The 20,129-nt window shown below is 40.4% G+C and overlaps 2 protein-coding genes and 1 pseudogene across 3 annotated transcripts in view; 1 reads left to right on the forward strand and 2 right to left on the reverse strand.

Annotated features, from left to right (window-relative positions):
* Window positions 1–2,888, forward strand: part of LOC307260694 (uncharacterized protein) — a 70,192-nt gene extending 67,304 nt beyond the window's left edge. Inside the window, exon 12 of the transcript XR_013845193.1 lies at window positions 2,838–2,888. The gene's annotated coding sequence lies outside the window, so the exon portion shown is untranslated. The remainder of the gene's footprint in view (window positions 1–2,837) is intronic.
* LOC307260557 (odorant receptor 131-2-like) lies at window positions 497–1,477 on the reverse strand (the record flags this gene model as incomplete). Its single annotated transcript, XM_080040831.1, has 1 exon — window positions 497–1,477. One exon carries the CDS (start codon window positions 1,475–1,477, stop codon window positions 497–499), a length of 981 nt encoding a protein of 326 aa, XP_079896957.1.
* Window positions 2,889–6,140: 3,252 nt separating the features above from the next.
* LOC307260558 (odorant receptor 131-2-like) lies at window positions 6,141–16,612 on the reverse strand (annotated as a pseudogene). Its single transcript has 2 exons — window positions 16,301–16,612; window positions 6,141–6,805 (listed from the first exon to the last, which is right to left on the reverse strand). The product of its transcript is annotated as an odorant receptor 131-2-like (transcript).
* Between the last annotated feature and the right edge of the window lie 3,517 nt (window positions 16,613–20,129).

The following is a 20,129-nucleotide window of genomic DNA, read 5'->3' on the forward strand; positions in this document are numbered from 1 at the left end:
TACAGATGAGAATCTGAATTAGTTTTATTGCCATGTACGTTCACACATGCAAGGATTTTTCTGTGGTCAGAGCGTTATTCTCAATGTGCCCTGAAATTAAAATAATCCATCAATCTTTTCTTAACCATAATATCATTCTACTACTTGCTGCAGGTCTATAGTGTCCAAATAATGCTTAAGATTGTGTAGTTACATAGTCTGTTGCAACACTGCTTGTATACAGAAATATACAGTCTGTCAACATTGGTACACCTGTACAAAGTGTTTGCATCAACTTTCAAGGCTTCATTTACTTCCATTGCTGCAGAAAAACTGTTTACCCACTACTTGTTTTTCCTTGGAAAAGGCCCTATGGACATATTTGACAAAACTATTTTGACATTTCAGCTCATTCACTGGATTGATCTGCTTCAATTTCAATAATGCTGGAACAATGGGGCTGTTGTCACATTTTTCACCGGTGCTGTATACTTCATTTCTAGGCAAAGAGGTTAATTTATTGCATACGTATCTTTTGAGACTTTAGCTTCTGCTTGGAAGAAAGTGTCAGTGTCAGTCTACAGCATAAATTGTACAAAAGGATGGGTCTGATAGTCTGGTCTCTGAGTCCATAGATGAGAGCACTGAGACACCTGGGGAAGATGATCATGAGCACATACAAAACATTGACGACACGTATAAAGGCAGACCCAGTGACAATTGTTGCGACTGCTGCAAGTATTGCATTGTGAACTGTTGAGGCAAGACTGAGGCCAAGCTGTACCATATGTATCAGCAGTGTGTTACGAGCCTTTTGCACAGAAGCTTTGTCTGTGGATGCTTTTCTGGCTGCTACCATCACACTTATGAAGGAGAAAGAGATTGTTATGCCTGCTGATATGAACAGAAAACAAGTAAAGGCTCTTTCATAATCATAAGACAACTGCCCAGGAAGCATGGTACGTACACTACAAAAGCTTTTCATCTGCAGACTCTTAAGCTCTTCAAATTGAAATTGTAAAACCAAAATAAGTCGAATGAGGACATTTAGAAAACAAAAAGCCCAAACCACAATGATCGATAGTCCTGTGTTCCTGATGGTGATGACAGTAGCGTGCCTCAGTGGGTAGCACACAGCTACATATCTCTCCAGAGACATTACCACCAGTGTGAGAGGATGAGACACTACAGTTATGAGAATAACAAACATTACCAGAACACCACAGACAGGATATGTCAACATTATCCCAGAAGTAGTCAGAATGTACAGCAACTGACTCAATGCCATCTGCAAAGTGTCAGCAAGAAGGAGGTTAAACAGGAGAATGTAACGAGAGGTTTCACGAAAAACCTGTTTACTCCTCAAGGTGAATAACATGATGATATTGATGCAGAGAAATATACAGCATGTTAGAGTAGTCAGAGTGGAAAGTATTACTCTTTCCAGTAACCCCAATCTAACAGTTATGTTGGACTGATATTGAGTTGTATTTGACATCTCAGAGAAGCATTTAAGACACAAGAAATACAAACCTGTTGATGTAAGAACACAAAAGCACAATACATATCTTCCCTTGTGTAATATAAGAACATTGACATAAAATGGAAATGTCTTTAAAGCACAAATCACCATTGAGTTACATTCAAAACCCCAAATCAATCCACAAACATTTTCCCTGTGCAGATAGTAAGCAGCGTACAGTCTGTCCATGTAAGAGCAGCTGGTCTGCAGGCTTTGCCTTCCCTCACATACTGTATATCAGCTCTGACCTACACCATGTTCACGTGACACCAACACGTCAGCATGGTTACCAGCTTGGTAACAGGTGATGTAATGTGTCTTTCATCATTTCCCCAACGACAAAGTCTCAGACAGAACAAACTTACTGTGTAAGTCAGTAAACTTTATCAAGTACAAAAAAAAGCCTTTGTAAATATTAGGGGTGTAACGATCCATCGATTGATTTGCGAACGATCAAACTGCATCGATGCAACGTCCAAACATCGATGAAAATCGATGTAGTATATGCTTTTATTTTGACAATGTCCTTGCTCGGGTGTTTGTGACACCATTTCCGCCCGACCGCACCAGGCTTTTTCTCGCTTGTGTATCATGATAATCAAAGTTCATTTCGGAAACTAAAATCCATCTGTAACAGACCTGTCGGTGTTTGCAGCATGGGGAGAGGATCATCCCCGCTGACAGAGCAGGCAGCGCTCGACAGGCTCGCGGGGATTAGCAGCCGAGCTAGCAGGGCATTTGGGCAGCACAGCGCTGCCCGACTGGCAGTGTAAAGTTCCAATAATGCGCGGCTCGGCTGCTCTCTCAGCGGTGAGAAGCTCCTGCGCTCCCCGGGGCGGTCACTCTCTTAAGTTTGTTGTTTATCCTGTTAATTTCAAGATCTTTAGTGTTCAGAATGCATAAAAATGGATGAAAATTATACAAACGATTAAGAAGGCTATTATATTATCAACATGTACTTTTAGATAACGAGATAGGCCATCTTGTGTTAAATGGGCATATAATATCGTCTCATATCGATCGCAGGCCCCTGAATCGAATCAAAATCGTGTCGCAGCAGATTTTAGATATCGGCAAATATCATAACTTTGTCTAATGAATCGATGTAATATCGTATCGTGATGAAAGCAGAGATTTACACCCCTAGTGAATATATTGCCGACGTATTTGATGTCAGAATAAGCGGGGGAAGAAAAGTAGAAGCTTTATTCCCCTTTTTATCCAATCACAAGAGAGAACGTTACAAACCGACACCCGTCTCACTCATGGTCTCACTGCCGATGCACGCCAGAGCAACAGATGGGTGAATGTTTATGCGCCTACAATGGCGGAGCAGGTAAAAATCCTCCCCAATGTCTGTTTTGATGGTTTTTATCATGTTTTATCACACTTATGGATCTGAGATGATGCTAAATAACTCGCTGCTTGAAGACCGCAGTGCATTAATGTGGTGGTGTAGGGACGAGCGAGGGGACTGCTAACTGCAATAACTGACAGGAAGTTAGCTAAAAGAACCATTCCGCTTACAGCACCTTTAACAGACTAATTTTGGAGTTGCCCTTTAAATAATGTGTGCATTGATAAAGATTAGTAAGTTATGGTTTACCTGAGATTGCTCTGTTTATTTTAATGCCTTAAGCAACGTCTGATGTTGTAAAGTTCCGTTTTAAAGCCCAGCACACTTTACGTCTTTTTTTATGTCGATTGTATATACGTTGGTTATTGCTCCCTAATGTTTTACCAAGGCATTTGTAGGCCTACTGTAAAGTGACTATTAGTACCTGCTGTTAATGTATGTTAATTAGGCCTACTGATATTAGTGTATATTCCTGTTGTTGTGTATAACATATTTCCTTGAGTTAAACTATTCAGACTGCCATTCTAAGTTGTAATGTACATTGCAAGGAAATATTAGGTTATGAATGTGGTCACACTCAGTATATGACATGATTATTTGTTTTCCTTATTTTCTGTAGACCATAGAAATACTCCCCTCCAAACCCCATACCTTTAATAAATCCATGGCAACAGCTGCTATCCACCTAACCTAGCCTCACCTACACCTAGCAGGGCTGTACAGTGCGACAGTTTTGATCGCATTTGCTACTGAAATTGATCACGTGCGATGATGAATACAAGTCCACTCGCACTAGTGCGACAGGTTGCTAATGAGCAGATGCTGTCTCTTTGAGACACAGAGGAGCGATGCACAACACTGCTTAGAGGGCTCTACATTAACACTCGCCAAATGCGGGTGAATGTAGTCTTAGGTGAGTAAGTTATTGAGTCCACCCGCTACTTTGGCTGGTGAAAGATGTTTGCTCTGGATCTGTGCTCGTGCGGTGATTCTAGCGTCTAATAAACTTCACCAACGGTAATAACCGAAAGGACACGGCTCTTTACATTAACACGGTTAAGTTAGCGCGTGTGCAAACGGAACATTTCCTGTGCGCCTTCACATTAAAAGCCTGTTACTAGCCACATGTGAGTTGACTTTTATTTTGAAGCCGGTAAGAACAGGAAGTTAGCGCTTCCCAACCCTGCAGTGCTCTAGCTTGAAAATCAACTCCTTCAGCTGCAGAGAGCAGTCAACAGTAGTCTATTTAAACAAAGTTTGAAATAAGCCACTGAAGAACTACTCACAACACATTCACAACAACCTATTTAATTTATCCTAAATTGTACCAATATGTATACTTATTTATTTAATAGGCTATGTTTAATGTTTTAAAGTTTGGTTTTAATTAACAGAAGGACATTTTCTGAAATTTTTTATTATTATTAATATAATAATTGTATAAACAAAAAATATATATAGATATTATTTTTATATTTTTACGGGGAGAAATAATTCTGAATCAGCAAAAAATTGCAATTGGCAGGTTCGATTATTTTGTCTAAATTGCAATCAGTGCACCCCTATTCATTTTTCTATAATTATTACTGCACACACTAGGATATAATATTAATTGAGAATCTCAAATGAGACCAAGATGACATGCTCAAAGGTAATTAGAGCGAAATGCAAGGGTTAAGGTTATGCAAGTTTTCGATCATACTTTGTGTGCTACCAAATTTATTTTTGTGCTACTGATTTTTTTTTGCTTGCAAGCACCAGTGCTACCACCTAAAAAAATAAGCGTACAGCCCTGCCTAGCTATAATATGGTTCAAGGTCAGTGCGACCTCACAATTTGTAATGTTGCAGTTATCTTGTAACTCCAAAATCTATTCGGTTCATCTTTGAGTCCGAGTCGATATTTGTGCAAAGTTTTAAGAAAATACCTCTAAGTGTTGATGAGATGTGCTGTGCTCACAATAAGCAAGGACATAGTGACCTTAATCTTTGACCTCCAAAATGTTATCAGTTTTTCTAAGAATGTCTGTCAGCAAAGGGGAGGGCGGACCCCTGGGGACATCAGCTCCTGGTGAACAGGGCTGCAGGACTGGAATGAATGTCGGTCTTCTGCTCGGACTGAAGGACTTGACCAGAGGCTTGGTGATGCCCGGATCAGACGACGGGAAGCTTTAGGGCGGGCAATCAGAGTCAGTGGGGGGCTTGAAGGAAGAGTCACATAAGAGACCATAACAAGCCACGACCACAAACATTCTGTCTATGGCCTCCATGAGATCCTGTTTGAATGGCCAGGCATTTAACCTCTCATGGTGTCTGCTAGATTCCAGGGTTCTGGCTAGCCACAGCAGAGCAAGCAGGCGGTTGACTAGCAGCAGAAGGACAGGCAGAAGGCGTAGACCCACGACCCCCAGGCTGATAGACCAATTGGGTTCTTCCCCTGCTGCCTGCACTTCCTACCATAACATACCATTGACTCAGCAAACACTCAACTGCTTGACTTTCACCTTAAAGACTGACAACTTGCTGAAGGCCTTTGTCATCTTCTAGGAGGACGACTGTGAATTTGTCCATACGGTGGTATTTAACTTCTAGACATTTTATCCCAATTACTTCCCCACATTTCTAATGACCCTGTCACACTAGTCTAAACAACCGGATAAACCGGATGCACCTTTAACAAAATCTTTCAAATGAATAGCTTTAAATTGTTGGCAGAATGACAATTTTGAAAGGGTTCTATAGGTAGTTTTCAAGACATACAGAAAAAAACTACAGATGAGAATCTGAATTAGTTTTATTGCCATGTACGTTCACACATGCAAGGATTTTTCTGTGGTCAGAGCGTTATTCTCAATGTGCCCTGAAATTAAAATAATCCATCAATCTTTTCTTAACCATAATATCATTCTACTACTTGCTGCAGGTCTATAGTGTCCAAATAATGCTTAAGATTGTGTAGTTACATAGTCTGTTGCAACACTGCTTTTATACAGAAATACAGTCTGTCAACATTGGTACACCTGTACAAAGTGTTTGCATCAACTTTCAAGGCTTCATTTACTTCCATTGCTGCAGAAAAACGGTTTACCCACTACTTGTTTTTCCTTGGGAAAGGCCCTATGGACATATTTGACATTAACACTATTTTGACATTTCAGCTCATTCACTGGATTGATCTGCTTCAATTTCAATAACGCTGGAACAATGGGGCTGTTGTCACATTTTTCACCGGTGGTGTATATTTCATCTCTTGGCAAATGAACACACAGTTAAAGAGGTTAATTTATTGCATACGTATCTTTTGAGACTTTAGCTTCTGCTTGGAAGAAAGTGTCAGTGTCAGTCTACAGCATAAATTGTAAAAAAGGATGGGTCTGATAGTCTGGTCTCTGAGTCCATAGATGAGAGCACTGAGACACCTGGGGAAGATGATCATGAGCACATACAAAACATTGACGACACGTATAAAGGCAGACCCAGTGACAATTGTTGCGACTGCTGCAAGTATTGCATTGTGAACTGTTGAGGCGAGACTGAGGCCAAGCTGTACCATATGTAGCAGCAGTGTGTTACGAGCCTTTTGCGTTGATGCTTTGTCTGTGGAAGCTTTTCTGGCTGCTACCGTCACACTGATAAAGGAGGAAGAGATTGTTAAGCCTGCTGATATGAACAGAAAACAAGTAAAGGCTCTTTCATAATCATAAGACAACTGCCCTGGAAGCATGGTACGTACACTACAAAAGCTTTTCATCTGCAGACTCTCTAGCTCTTCAAATTGAAATTGTAAAACCAAAATAAGTCGAATGAGGACATTTAGAAAACAAATAGCCCAAACCACAATGATCGATAGTCCTGTGTTCCTGATGGTGATGACAGTAGCGTGCCTCAGTGGGTAGCACACAGCTACAAATCTCTCCAGAGACATTACCACCAGTGTGAGAGGAGACACTACAGTTATGAGAATAAGAAACATTACCAGAACACCACAGACAGGATATGTTAACATCATCCCAGAAGTAGTCAGAATGTACAGCAACTGACTCAATGCCATCTGCAAAGTGTCAGCAAGAAGGAGGTTAAACAGGAGAATGTAACGAGAGGTTTCACGAAAAACCTGTTTACTTCTCAAGGTGAATAACATGATGATATTAATGCAGAGAAATATACAGCATGTTAGAGTAGTCAGAGTGGAAAGTATTGCTCTTTCCAGAAACCCCAATCTAACAGTTATGTTGGACTGATATTGAGTTGTATTTGACATCTCAGAGAAGCATTCAAGACACAAGAAATATAAACCTGTTGATGTAAGAACACAAAAGCACAGTACATATCTTCCTATGTGCAATGTAAGAACAATGACATGAAATGGAAACGTCTTTAAAGCACAAATCACCATTGAGTTACATTCAAAACCCCAAATCAATCCACAAACATTTTCCCTGTGCAGATAGTAAGCAGCGTACAGTCTGTCCATGTAAGAGCAGCTGGTCTGCAGGCTTTGCCTTCCCTCACATACTGTATATCAGCTCTGACCTACACCATGTTCACGTGACACCAACACGTCAGCATGGTTACCAGCTTGGTAACAGGTGATGTAATTTTTCTTTCCTCATTTCCCCAACGACAAAAGTCTTCGACAGAACAAACTTACTGTGTAAGTCAGCAAACTTTATCAAGTACAAAAAAAGTTATGAAAATGCTAATCTATAGAGGTTGGTTTTTAAAAGACTTTGGAAATTCATTGTTTACTTGGTTGATGTCAGAATTAGTGGCTGAGGAAAAGCAGAAGCTTTACTCCCCTTTTGTCTTAAAGCGGACCTATGATGCTTTTTGACTTTTATGACCTATTAACGTTGTTATGATGATTCATAGTCATGCTTAACCATACTAAATTATCAAATAATGACTTGCATGCATTTCGACGTATTCCCTGCTGACCGTCTGGGATGTCTGTGCAGAGCACTAAACACTATTCTAGCCAGTCGAGAAGTCACGTGTTCAAAGCGGTCTACCCTTCCGTAACTTTGTGACGTCGCATGTAACTTTGCGAAGTCACCACGCGGATGTTTCCATGTATGGTAATGCTGTCACTTCCCTGTTCGCGTCTGCCTCGCGCCCTTATAGGTCCATGCTCGCGCTTCCCGCCACTGAAAGTGTTCCGGAAGGAAGGTAACCAATCACAACGGAGTGGGGTTTGCAGGAGGGGGGAGGGAGGGGAGCGGAGATGGCCGATCACAGGCAGAGGGAGCGGAGATTGCCGAAGCACACACACTCAAGTGTTGACAGGACGTGCTGGATCGCCAAAATAAGAGAAAGAGCTTCCCGAAAATCTACATAGTTTTTTGTGATGTGATTCGTGTCAGGTTGCTCTATAGCAGTGTAAAACAAGAAATTAAGACCACAAAAGTAGTATAATAGGTCCTCTTTAAACTTAGATATTGGGACATTGGGTTGTTGGTCCTGAGCGGTCTTAGTCTACCCCCTTGCGGTGTTATTCCTCCGAGAGGCATACAATTGCTTCACGGTGAATGTGCAGTGGTGGTAGGCAATGCTTTAAAGAAGGTAAAGCACCCAGTGTTAAAGAGGCTCATGTGTTACATCAGGGGTGTCAAACTTATTTTGGTTCGAGGGCCACATACAGCCTCTCTGATCTCAAGTGGGCCGGACCAGTAAAATAATGGCAAAATAACGTACATAAGTCAAATCCAAATCTTTAGCTTTGTTTTTCAGTTATATGCTTTATAACTCAGCCTACATATGTAACCTACATTATCACGGATCACAAGGGATCTCTGTAGCCCCCACGAAATGTCTTAGTAAAGGTTGCTGCTGGCCATGGGAATAGGAGGTGCGGCGCAGCAAAAATGTTGGGGGTATTTTGCTCAAAGATGCCAATACGCACTAATGAAATAAACAACTGTTTATTTGAATACACAAATACAACAGGCACTGACCTTACAGTGGTCCAATTTTGTGACGAATAAGGGTTGTCATGATGGTTATTTTGAAAATCTTTCAAAAATACATTTTAAAAGCATCCTTGAATCAAGTTAAAATATAAATTTTGTGTTTCTGTTAGTTTTATTTCATGGGAAATGGGATTTACACAATTTTCTACTAAAAGTAGGCCCAAATGGACCTGACAATGTCAAATGGTTTAACCACAAAAGAATAAGAAATAATCATTATTCTGTCCACCATAGTGTAATATGGGTGTAACTCATAAGAATAATAACTTCCATTTCAAAATATCACATGAAAAAAGATTTTATTTGGATAACCCCTAAATCAAAATTGTATGCGTTTTTGCAATTTTGAGTGGGACGTTAGCTGGAAACATCCTGTTTTCTAAATAATTGTTGACCAATCGTGTTAAAAGTGTTAAAAATGATTTAATACATTTAAGAAGAGTAATCAATTCTGGCCTACATTAATTTACAGGTGCATTTTGATTTTTTTAGGAAAAATACTGGTTACACCATTTGACACAAACCTGTTACACCACTTGACGTTGTTGCTTCCACAGCCAAAAAGTAGAAAAAACCAACACTGAAATCAGGCACTACAGTCAAGATAGTTACTGTGTTTGGACTTGCCATTGGATTTTGTTTTCATGTATTTAAAACATTGGTCAACAAATACCATTAAGGTGACTATGGAGTAATTATTCTATCTTTATTCACGAGCGTGGTCTTCTGGTTCAAGAGCATGACTTATTGTTTACACATTCCGATTTTGTAATTATATGCTCTTAAACCTAAAGAAAACACTCTTAAATAAAGATCTCCATGGATGACAAAAATGTTCTAGGGTGGAACTCATTTGATTGTATTTATGGAAAAAATTCAATCAACAACAAAAAGTCTTAACAAATAGTGTGTTTGTGCGTTTAAGTGCGTCTATGTTTGTTTGTGAGAAAGAGCTAGGTGGATGGGTAGAAGAGACTAGGAGATTCATGTATGTTAAGGGTCCTGCTCCTGCATTCCCTTTTAAACAGTGAATTCATATTTAGTTATATCTATCTGAAAGCAAGGTATTATTTGGTTGACGTTATGCCTTGTGATCTGACAATCTACATTTAAGAAAAAAGCTTGCAGCACATGTGAGTGTGAATGCACGCTTGTTTCTGTTCATGAAAACTACCTTTCCTGTCCTCTTTTTGCAAGGTAATTGGCTTGTTTCCTCTTTTGAATGTGGCATCTATTGTAGAGAAAGTTGCTCAATTCTGCAGCCTAAATTTGATTAACATTTTCTACTATTCACAAATTGTTGGAGTTCTAGGTATTTAAAGCTGCTGTTCATCCTTCCACATTAGGTGTCACTGTTCACATGCTTCATATATATAATGTATTCATGTATTATGAAATGATGTGACATTCAAATGAAAAGGAATTATATACAAATATGCATTGAAGCTAAGCATGAATTAAAAAATCACAAAATCATGCCACTTAATGATTTTATCCTAGCCGTACCTAGCTTTGGTGATAAAGTTGTGGAAATATCAACTGTTTTAGAAGATACAAACAATAATAACCTAAAACTGGTTTAAAAAAGTAATTGAGCTCATATTTCATTTTAAACCAGTATCATAAACTAGTGATTTTTGAAAAAATTGGACAAAAACCGAGATGTTTGTCAAATTAGTCAAATGGTGTAACCGGTTACACCATTTGACATTTCGACTAAAAATCTATTTTTACAGGCATTATCATGGACTCATATCTGAGGACATGGTCTTGGTGTGAATAAATCAAATATAATTCTTAAAACAAATAATACTATTTATGAATAAAATATTTTTTCAATGTTTTATTTGGGTTACACCATTTGACATGTAACCCAAATGATACTTGACATACCCTAAAAGTGCAAATATCTTATATTTCTTGGAGAGCTCTTAACTTTGGAATGCAGCAGTCATGTTCATCAGGGGTCCTTTACTGTTCTTAAAGATTTTAACAAAATGGCATCTTGAATGATGGTTACACCACTTGACAATTCAGGACGTTCGCTCGTCTGATGAGATTCCCCAAATTATTAGAACAAATATGAAAGTTATATCTAAATATAATTTATATACTCATAATGACCTCCATTTTAGGATAATGCCAAAATAGTTTATAGGATGTTATATTGAGAAATTCCCTGTATTTAAGCAAGTTACATTTTGTGGTACGAAGTTTTGACGGTTACACCACTTAGACATTTTTGCCTTTTATCTCCAAATATTCTCTCAAAATTGAATAAAACCAAAAACTTTTGAATATGGTCTCTAGAAATTAATGTGTTAAAGTAATGTGTGAGCCTTTTTTTTGTTTCCACATTTTCAAATTTAATTTAACCTTACGGACACAAAAAAATGGGCGTCACGTCATTGACCCGCGTACAGGGACACATTTTGTGCAAACATGCAGACAGTACAAAATACAATTAAATAAAAGTGTGACTTCTACTGTTTTGATTTATTTTTAAATACAGAGGTTATTTGTTGTTTTGGAATACGTTTTTCCCAATTTAATTTAATTTTAACTTACTTTTTTTTTAAATGCTCAGAAATGTGTGCTCTACAAGTCGCGGGCCAGATGTTTGACACCACTGCCTTAGACACTTGACACAATCAATCATCAATATTAGCATGCTATTTAGCCACATATATTGGCCTATTTACAGCCCTCAGAAAACTGACAGCTCTTCTTAGATGCAAGTTCATCAATTCATGGCTTAAAATCCTGAGCTGTAGAACTTTCAGCAGACATTCCTAGCTGTAAGCCACGTAAGTGTCCTAACAGTTGGGAGCGTATGCGACGTGCGGATATGGCACAGGCTCCATGAAGAAGAAAAAAAAAAAATGTTTAAAAAAATAAATAAATTCAGAATTGATTCAAATCGGCTGAATTGATTCGCGGGCCAGATCAAAACGTGTCGTGGGCCACATCTGGCCCGCGGGCCTTGAGTTTGACACATGTGTTACATCATTGAAGATTAATGAGCCCATCCGAGAAGAAGCCATGCAAGACCAAGCCGTGACATTGCCTCCCCCGTGTTTCACAGCTTATATTTTATGGGATCATAAGCAGATCCTTTATTTCGCCAAATATAAGCCTTTCCATCACTTTGGTAAAGGTTCATCTTGACAACAACACAGTTACGCATGATGGCAACAGCAAAATGAACTCAGAAGTCTACAGAAACATTTTGTCTGCCAATTTAAAGAAAGGTGCAACCAAACTGATTGGAAGATCCAAAAAAACTGCAAAAACAACAAAGGAGTTCATTAGGGGCAAGAAATAGAAGGTTTTAAGGTGCGAACACACTAGGCACTTTACACGCGTACAGACGCGTATGAAATCGGCCGTTTTTCCATAGGGAACCATTGGTTTACGCGCGTACATGGCGCGTAAATGCGTCACTCGCGCTAAAGCAACATTTTCACTCGCGCTAAAGCAACATTTTTACGCGCGTATATATTACGTGCGTATATATTACGCGCGTATATATTACGCAGCTACGCGAGGAGTTAAAAAAATTGAACTTTTGTTGCTCCTACACGAGACGATTAGCCGCGTTGGCCAATCAGCGTTGAGCTTGACCCGACGTCACATACATTGGCAGGGTCGGAGAACAGTGTACTGTACACAGAGGCTGATGAGAGACACTGAGGAGAAAAATGTATTGCGGGCGGCCGGTGCTGTATGAAGCCGCTCGGGGTTAGAATTACGTGGGGAAAGTAAACCAGGAGAATGGACTTCCTGGTTAATTCAGTGAATATGTGCGGCTGTGCTTTAGCCAATAAACAAAGTTAGCGCCGTATAGCATTAGTTAACTCACCCTGTTGTGTGCGGGCGGCTAGCGCCTCATATTATGAACCCAAACATGACGACTGTCCGCGGGACTTTCACGACAAGTAGAGCGAAGCACCGGTGTTGATCTACGCCAGCCACGGTCCCCTGTCACAGCCAGGTAGGGTAATTTTGGCTACTTGCCTTTATGTTGTGCCGCCGTGCACCGATGCTGCTGTAACTGTGTTTGTTATGTAGCTGCCGTGAATATGCAATGCTGTTTTAATGCTAGGCTATTTGTGCTGTTCAGTTTGTCTTTTGGCACAGTTGTTGGCCGTGTTGTTGTTGTTTTTGTGCGGACATGCGCGCTGTTGTGTCGGGTCTGATCAGCCATGGTTGATAAGGGAAATACAATATCGGGAGGGAGACTAGGCACATTACGCGCGTATAACCATTTTTGACACAAAATGATCAAGCAACATTTTAGCTGCGTTACGCACGTAAATCTTACGCGTGTAAAATGCCTAGTGTGTTCGCACCTTTAGACTGGCCAAGTCAATCTCCAGACTTAAACCCTTTAGAGCATGCTTTTTACCTGCTAAAGAGGAGACTGAAGGGAGTAACCCCCCAAAACAAACAGCAACTGAATGAGGCTGCCGTGAAAGCCTGGTAAAGCATCAAAAAAGAAGAATGCAAAAGTTTTGTGATGTCAATGGGTCACAAGCTTGATGCAGTTATTACAAGCGAAGGATTGCAACAAAACATTAAGTCTTATTCACTTAAATTTATTTTAAGTCTATCTGTTCCAATACTTTTGCTCAACTAAAAATGTGGTGTTCCTTTACAAATAATACTATCTTCTCAGCTGTGTATCAGATCCAGATGTAAATACCTGGAAATGAAAGCTGAAATGTTGATCTAATGTCTCATATTATTATTTTGGTGTCAAACCCAAATGTTTCCAGTCTACAGCAAAAATAAAGGAATTGGCCTCACTGTTCCAATACTATTGGAGGGGACTGTATGGTCTGATGTTGGGCCATTATATTAATAATAAATAGCGTGCTGCACAGTAGAACAGCATGTACATTAACGCCGTGGTAATTGTTTAGAAGACTGTTAAGGCTGAAGGGCAACTAAAGCATTTACATTGTGCTTGATTTTATTTCTCACTGTTTTAGACTAGTCATCCCTACAATTTATATGAGACTGTCCACCACGACCCATTATGTCCACGTGCCCAACGTAGGCTACATTTAAAAAAACGATTGCTTGAGGATTCTCGTTGGTCTAATGTGGAAGTGGAATATTTGATGCAGATTATATCTGGATGAAAATATCATATAGCCTACAAGTAGGGCTGGCCCGAATACCATTTTTCAGGCTTCGAATATTCGTTGGTTTTTCCGAGCGAATATTCGAATATTCGTTCCAGAAAAACACACCATCAAAAACAACATAAAAAAATAAAAATAAAATATTAAAATTTTTTTTTTTTTTTTAAACATTAATAATCCCTATATACTCCCTGGAACCGATTTTGACAGTATCTGCATATTTTGTTGAAGATTTACGCGCTCGGAGGTGAAGTAATGGATGCGCTATGACACTTAGTGATGTAATATCCTCCTAAATGAGCAATACTACTACTACTACTACAATATTACTAACTTTTATATCAAAATATAAAATTATTTGATGACATTATATTGCAGTACTAGCATCTTGCAAAAAAAAATGTTGAAAAAAAAAAAAAAATTATAAAAAAAACGAAGCTCCGAATACTAATTTAAGCTCCGAATACTAATTTTCCGAACGAGTATTCGAATATTCGAATAATTCGGGCCAGCCCTACCTACAAGTAGCCTACGCTCCAAATCCCAAACGCACACAGTGATGTAGGGAGGGAGCAATCGTGCCCAGGCCCAGAGCAGTGTGAGCACAGGCCAGTGGGGAGGGGGGCAATCATGCTTGAGCACGGAACAGGGCAACTTTGCCTAGTGTGAGTGCGCCCAGGAAGTAGATCCTCCTTATGACGATTGGAGCCACAACCACCAAAATTCTGTGTATGGCCTCCATGAAATCCTGTTTGAATGGCCAGGCATTTAACCTCTCATGGCGTCTGCTAGATTCCAGGCTTCTGGCTAGCCACAGCAGAGCAAGCAGGCGGTTGACTAGCAGCAGAAGGACAGGCAGAAGGCGTAGACCCACGACCCCCAGGCTGATAGACCAATTGGGTTCTTCCCCTGCTGCCTGCACTTCCCACCATAACATACCATTGACTCAGCAAACACTCAACTGCCTGACGTTCACCTTAAAGACTGACAACTTGATGAAGGCCTTTGTCATCTTCTAGGAGGACGACTGTGAATTTGTCCATACGGTGGTATTTAACTAATTTTATCCCAATTACTTCCCCTAATTTCTAATGGCCCTGTCACGCTAGTATAAACAACAGGATAAACAGGCTGCACCTTCAACAAAATCCTTCAATTCATTATTAGCTTTAACTTGTTGGCAGAATGACAATTTTGACAGGCTTCTATAGGTAGTTTTCAAGACATACAGAAAAAACTACAGATGAGAATCGCAATTGGTTTTATTGCCATGTACGTTCACACATAAACAAAATTTGCTGTGGTCAGAGCGTTGTTGTTCTCTAGAAATACGCTACCGGTAAAACATTTTTAGAACACCTACATTTCATTTTTCCAGTTTGTATTGCAATTTATTTAGTTAATGTTTCAATGTGCCCTGAAATTAAAATTATCCATCTTATCTATCAATATTATTTTAACAATGAATTAATCTACTACTTGCTGCAAGTCTTTATTGTCCAAATAATGCTTAAGAGGGAGTAGTAACACAGTCTGTTCCAACACTGCTTTTATGCAGACAGAGGGTTTGACAGTCATCAACTAACATTGCTACACCTGTACAAATTGTTTGCATCAACTTTCAAGGCTTAATTTACTTCCATGAGCTGAACAAACAGTTAAAGAGATTAATTTATTGCATGGATCTTTTGAGGCTTTTGCTGGTAAAATATCTTCAGTCTACAGCATAAATAGTGCAAAAGGATGGGTCTGATAGTCTGGTCTCTGAGTCCATAGATGAGAGCACTGAGGCACCTGGGGAGAATGATCATGAGCAAATACAAAACGTTCACGACAGGCAGGAGTACGTTCAACGTGACAATTTTTGAGATGGCTAAAAGTATTGGGTTGTGCACTGTTGAGGCGAGACTGAGGCCAAGCTGTACCATATGTAGCAGCAGTGTGCTACGAGCCTTTTGCACCGAAGCTTTGTCTGTGGAAGCTTTTCTGGCTGCTACCATCACACTTATGAAGGAGAAAGAGATTGTTATGCCTGCTGATATGAAAAGAAAACAAGTGTAGGCTCTTTCATAATCATGAGACACTTGCCCAAGAACAATGGAAAGTGTACTACAATAGCTCTTCATCTGCAGGCTCTCCAGCTCTTCAAATGGGAATTCTAAAACCAATATAAGTCGAATGAGCATATTTAGACAACAAAAAGCCCAAACCACAATAATCGCAAGTCCTGTGTTCCTGATGGTGATGACAGTAGCGTGCCTCAGTGGGTAGCACACAGCTACATATCTCTCCAGAGACATTACCATCAGTGTGATTGGAGACACTTGAGTTATGAGAATAACAAACATTATCACAACACCACAGACAGGATATGTTAACATCATCCTAGAAGTAGACAATAAGTACAGTAACTGACTCAATGCCATCTGCAAAGTGTCAGCGAGAAGGAGGTTAAACAGGAGAATGTAACGAGAGGTTTCACGAAAAACCTGTTTACTCCTCAAGGTGAATAACATGATGATATTGATGCAGAAAAATATACAGCATGTTAGAGTAGTCAGAGTGGAAAGTATTGCTCTTTCCAGTAACCCCAGTCTACCAGTGATGTTGGATTGACTTTGAGTTGTATTTGACATCTCAGAGAAGCATTCAAGACACAAGAAATATAAACCTGTTGATGTAAGAACACAAAAGCACAATACATATCTTCCTATGTGTAATGTAAGAACAATGACATAAAATGGAAACGTCTTTAAAGCACAAATCACCATTGAGTTACATTCAAAACCCCAAATCAATCCACAAACATTTCCCCTGTGCAGATAGTAAGCAGCGTACAGTCTGTCCATGTAAGAGCAGCTGGTCTGCAGGCTTTGCCTTCCCTCACATACTGTATATCAGCTGTGACCTACACCATGTTCACGTGACACCAACACGTCAGCATGGTTACCAGCTTGGTAACAGGTGATGTAATTTTTCTTTCCTCATTTCCCCAACGACAAAAGTCTTCGACAGAACAAACTTACTGTGTAATTCAGCAAACTTTATCAAGTACAAAAAAAGTTATGAAAATGCTAATCTATAGAGGTTGGTTTTTAAAAGACTTTGGAAATTCATTGTTTACTTGGTTGATGTCAGAATTAGTGGCTGAGGAAAAGCAGAAGCTTTATTCCCCTTTTGTCTCAAACTTAGATATTGGGACATTGGGTTGTTGGTCCTGAGCGGTCTTAGTCTACCCCCTTGCGGTGTTATTCCTCCGAGAGGCATACAATTGCTTCACGGTGAATGTGCAGTGGTCGTAGGCAATGCTTTAAAGAAGGTAAAGCACCCAGTGTTAAAGAGGCTCAGCGATTGAAACGGACCTGGCCGTATTGCGGGCATGAACCTATCAGGAGCTGATCATGCTCGAGCTAATTGATTGACAGCTGAGCCGCAATGGGCAGATGAGGAGAGAAAGAAAGGCAACAGAGCAGACATATTGTGCTCACAATAAGCAAGGACATAGTGACCTTGACCTTTGACCTTCAAAACGTAATCAGTTTATCTAAGAATGTCTGTTAGCAAAGGGGAGGGCGGCCCCCTGGGGACATCAGCTCCTGGTGAACAGGTCTGCAGGACTGGAATGAATGTTGGATCTTGGGGTCGGCATGAAGGACTTGACCAGAGGCTGGGTGGCGCCCGGCTCAGACAACAAGAAGCTTTAGGACGGGCAATCAGAATCAGTGGGGGGCTTGAAGGAAGAGTCACATAAGAGACCATAACAAGGGTCTCTAGGGAGTTAGGAAGTAGATCCTCCTAATGACGATGGGAGCCACGACCACCAACATTCTGTCTATGGCCTCCATTAGGCCTTTCACACCGCAGCAAAATCGGAGCCGGTTCTGGGCTAGTTCGGAGCTAGAGACAGTGTTTTGGTTTCACAACGCCAAAGAACCGGCTCCGGCCTGTAAAAACCGGTTCAACTCAAACACCAGTATTGAGCAGGGTCTAAATCAAGAACTGCTTTTATGCAGGGGGCGGGGTTATCCTTACCTTCATGGAGGGATTATCCTGACCAACCAGACCAACTCAAAGCTCAAACCTCATGCCCGCCATATTTAAAAACACCGCTACTACGAGACGTAAACATAACATAATTACCGAACGTAGCGATCAAATTGACCGGCGAAAATACGCTGTATGGGTCCTGTTTGCAAAGTAGCGTGACCAGATCCCAATTCACCAGATGTGGGACAAAGACTACGTTTGTGCAGGACAATGTGCCGTTTTTTTTAGCAAAATAAACTTGTGTCACCACCGGTAATGCCAGAGACACGGCTTTCTATATTAAAAAACACTATCTTTAGATCAGTGCGCAGCAGTTAAGTTACTGTTAAACAAATAGAGCATTAAGGCTGCGGCTTCACTTTAAAAGCATTTCACTGGCTTCACATTAGGATTTCACTGGACAAACGTGAGTTGGCTTTTATTTTGAAGTAACAGGAAAGTAAACCCACTGAGCCGAGCAGGGCGACACATAACAGACAAACGGAGACACACACACACAGACAAACGGAGAGACGCACACTCACTCACACACACACACACACAAACGGAGACATGTAAAAATAACGTATTCGCCGCTGTTGTTGTGCTTAAAGCTAGCGGTAGCTTTAGCGTTAGCCACAAGAGCAGCGGCGTCGGGCGACGTACACACACGTTTACAGTGACGTCATGATGTTGCTCTCTTGCCGGCTCCATGGCTGGCTCTGGTAGTTGTGAAATCAACCGGTTCATAACTGGGATAAGGCTGTAACCAGTTTTGAACTGGCCCCAGCACCAGCCCGGAACTGGCTCATGGTTCTTTTTGGTGTGAAAGGCCTACATGAGATCCTGTTTGAATGGCCAGGCATTTAACCTCTCATGGCGTCTGCTAGATTCCAGGGTTCTGGCTAGCCACAGCAGAGCAAGCAGGCGGCTGACTAGCAGCAGAAGGACAGGCAGACGTCGTAGACCCACGACCCCCAGGCTGATAGACCAATTGGGTTCTTCCCCTGCTGCCTGCACTTCCCACCATAACATACCATTGACTCAGCAAACACTCAACTGCCTGACTTTCACCTTAAAGACTGACAACTTGTTGAAAGGCCTTTGTCATCTTCTAGGAGGACGACTGTGAATTTGTCCATACGGTGGCATTTAACTAATTTTATCCCAATTACTTCCCCTAATTTCTAATGGCCCTGTCACACTAGTATAAACAACAGGATAAACAGGCTGCACCTTCAACAAAATCCTTCAATTCATTATTAGCTTTAACTTGTTGGCAGAATGACAATTTTGACAGGCTTCTATAGTCGGTAGTTTTCAAGACATACAGAAAAAACTACAGATGAGAATCGCAATTGGTTTTATTGCCATGTACGTTCACACATAAACAAAATTTGCTGTGGTCAGAGCGTTGTTGTTCTCTAGAAATACGCTACCGGCAAAACATTTTTAGAACACCTACATTTCATTTTTCCAGTTTGTATTACAATTTATTTAGTTAATGTTTCAATGTGCCCTGAAATTAAAATTATCCATCTTATCTATCAATATTATTTTAACAATGAATTAATCTAATACTTGCTGCAGGTCTTTATTGTCCAAATAATGCTTAAGAGGGTGTAGTAACACAGTCTGTTCCAACACTGCTTTTATGCAGACAGAGGGTTTGACAGTCATCAACTAACATTGCTACACCTGTACAAATTGTTTGCATCAACTTTCAAGGCTTCATTTACTTCCATTTACTGCATTAAAACTGTTTACCCACTACTAGTTTTTCCTTGGAAAAGGCGTTATGGGGGGCGCCTTTAGCTCAGTTGGTAAGGCGTCCCCCCCATGGGCCTCGGCCAGCAGCAGACCCGGGTTCGATTCCAGCCCGTGGTCGTTCTCTGCATGTCACTCCCCTCTCTGCCCCATTTCAACTCTGTCTCTACACTATCAATAAATCATAAAAATGCCAAAAAAACTTAAAAAAACTTAAAAAAAAGGCGTTGTGGACATATTTGACATTTCAGCTCATTCACTGGATTGAACTGCTGTAACAATAGGGCTGTTGTAACACTTTTTACTTGCTCTATTAAAAATGTCTGAGGACATCATGAGCTGAACAAACAGTTTAAGAGG

This window comes from Ammodytes marinus, assembly GCF_949987685.1.
Source record: "Ammodytes marinus genome assembly, chromosome: 14".
Classification (NCBI taxonomy): domain Eukaryota; kingdom Metazoa; phylum Chordata; class Actinopteri; order Uranoscopiformes; family Ammodytidae; genus Ammodytes; species Ammodytes marinus.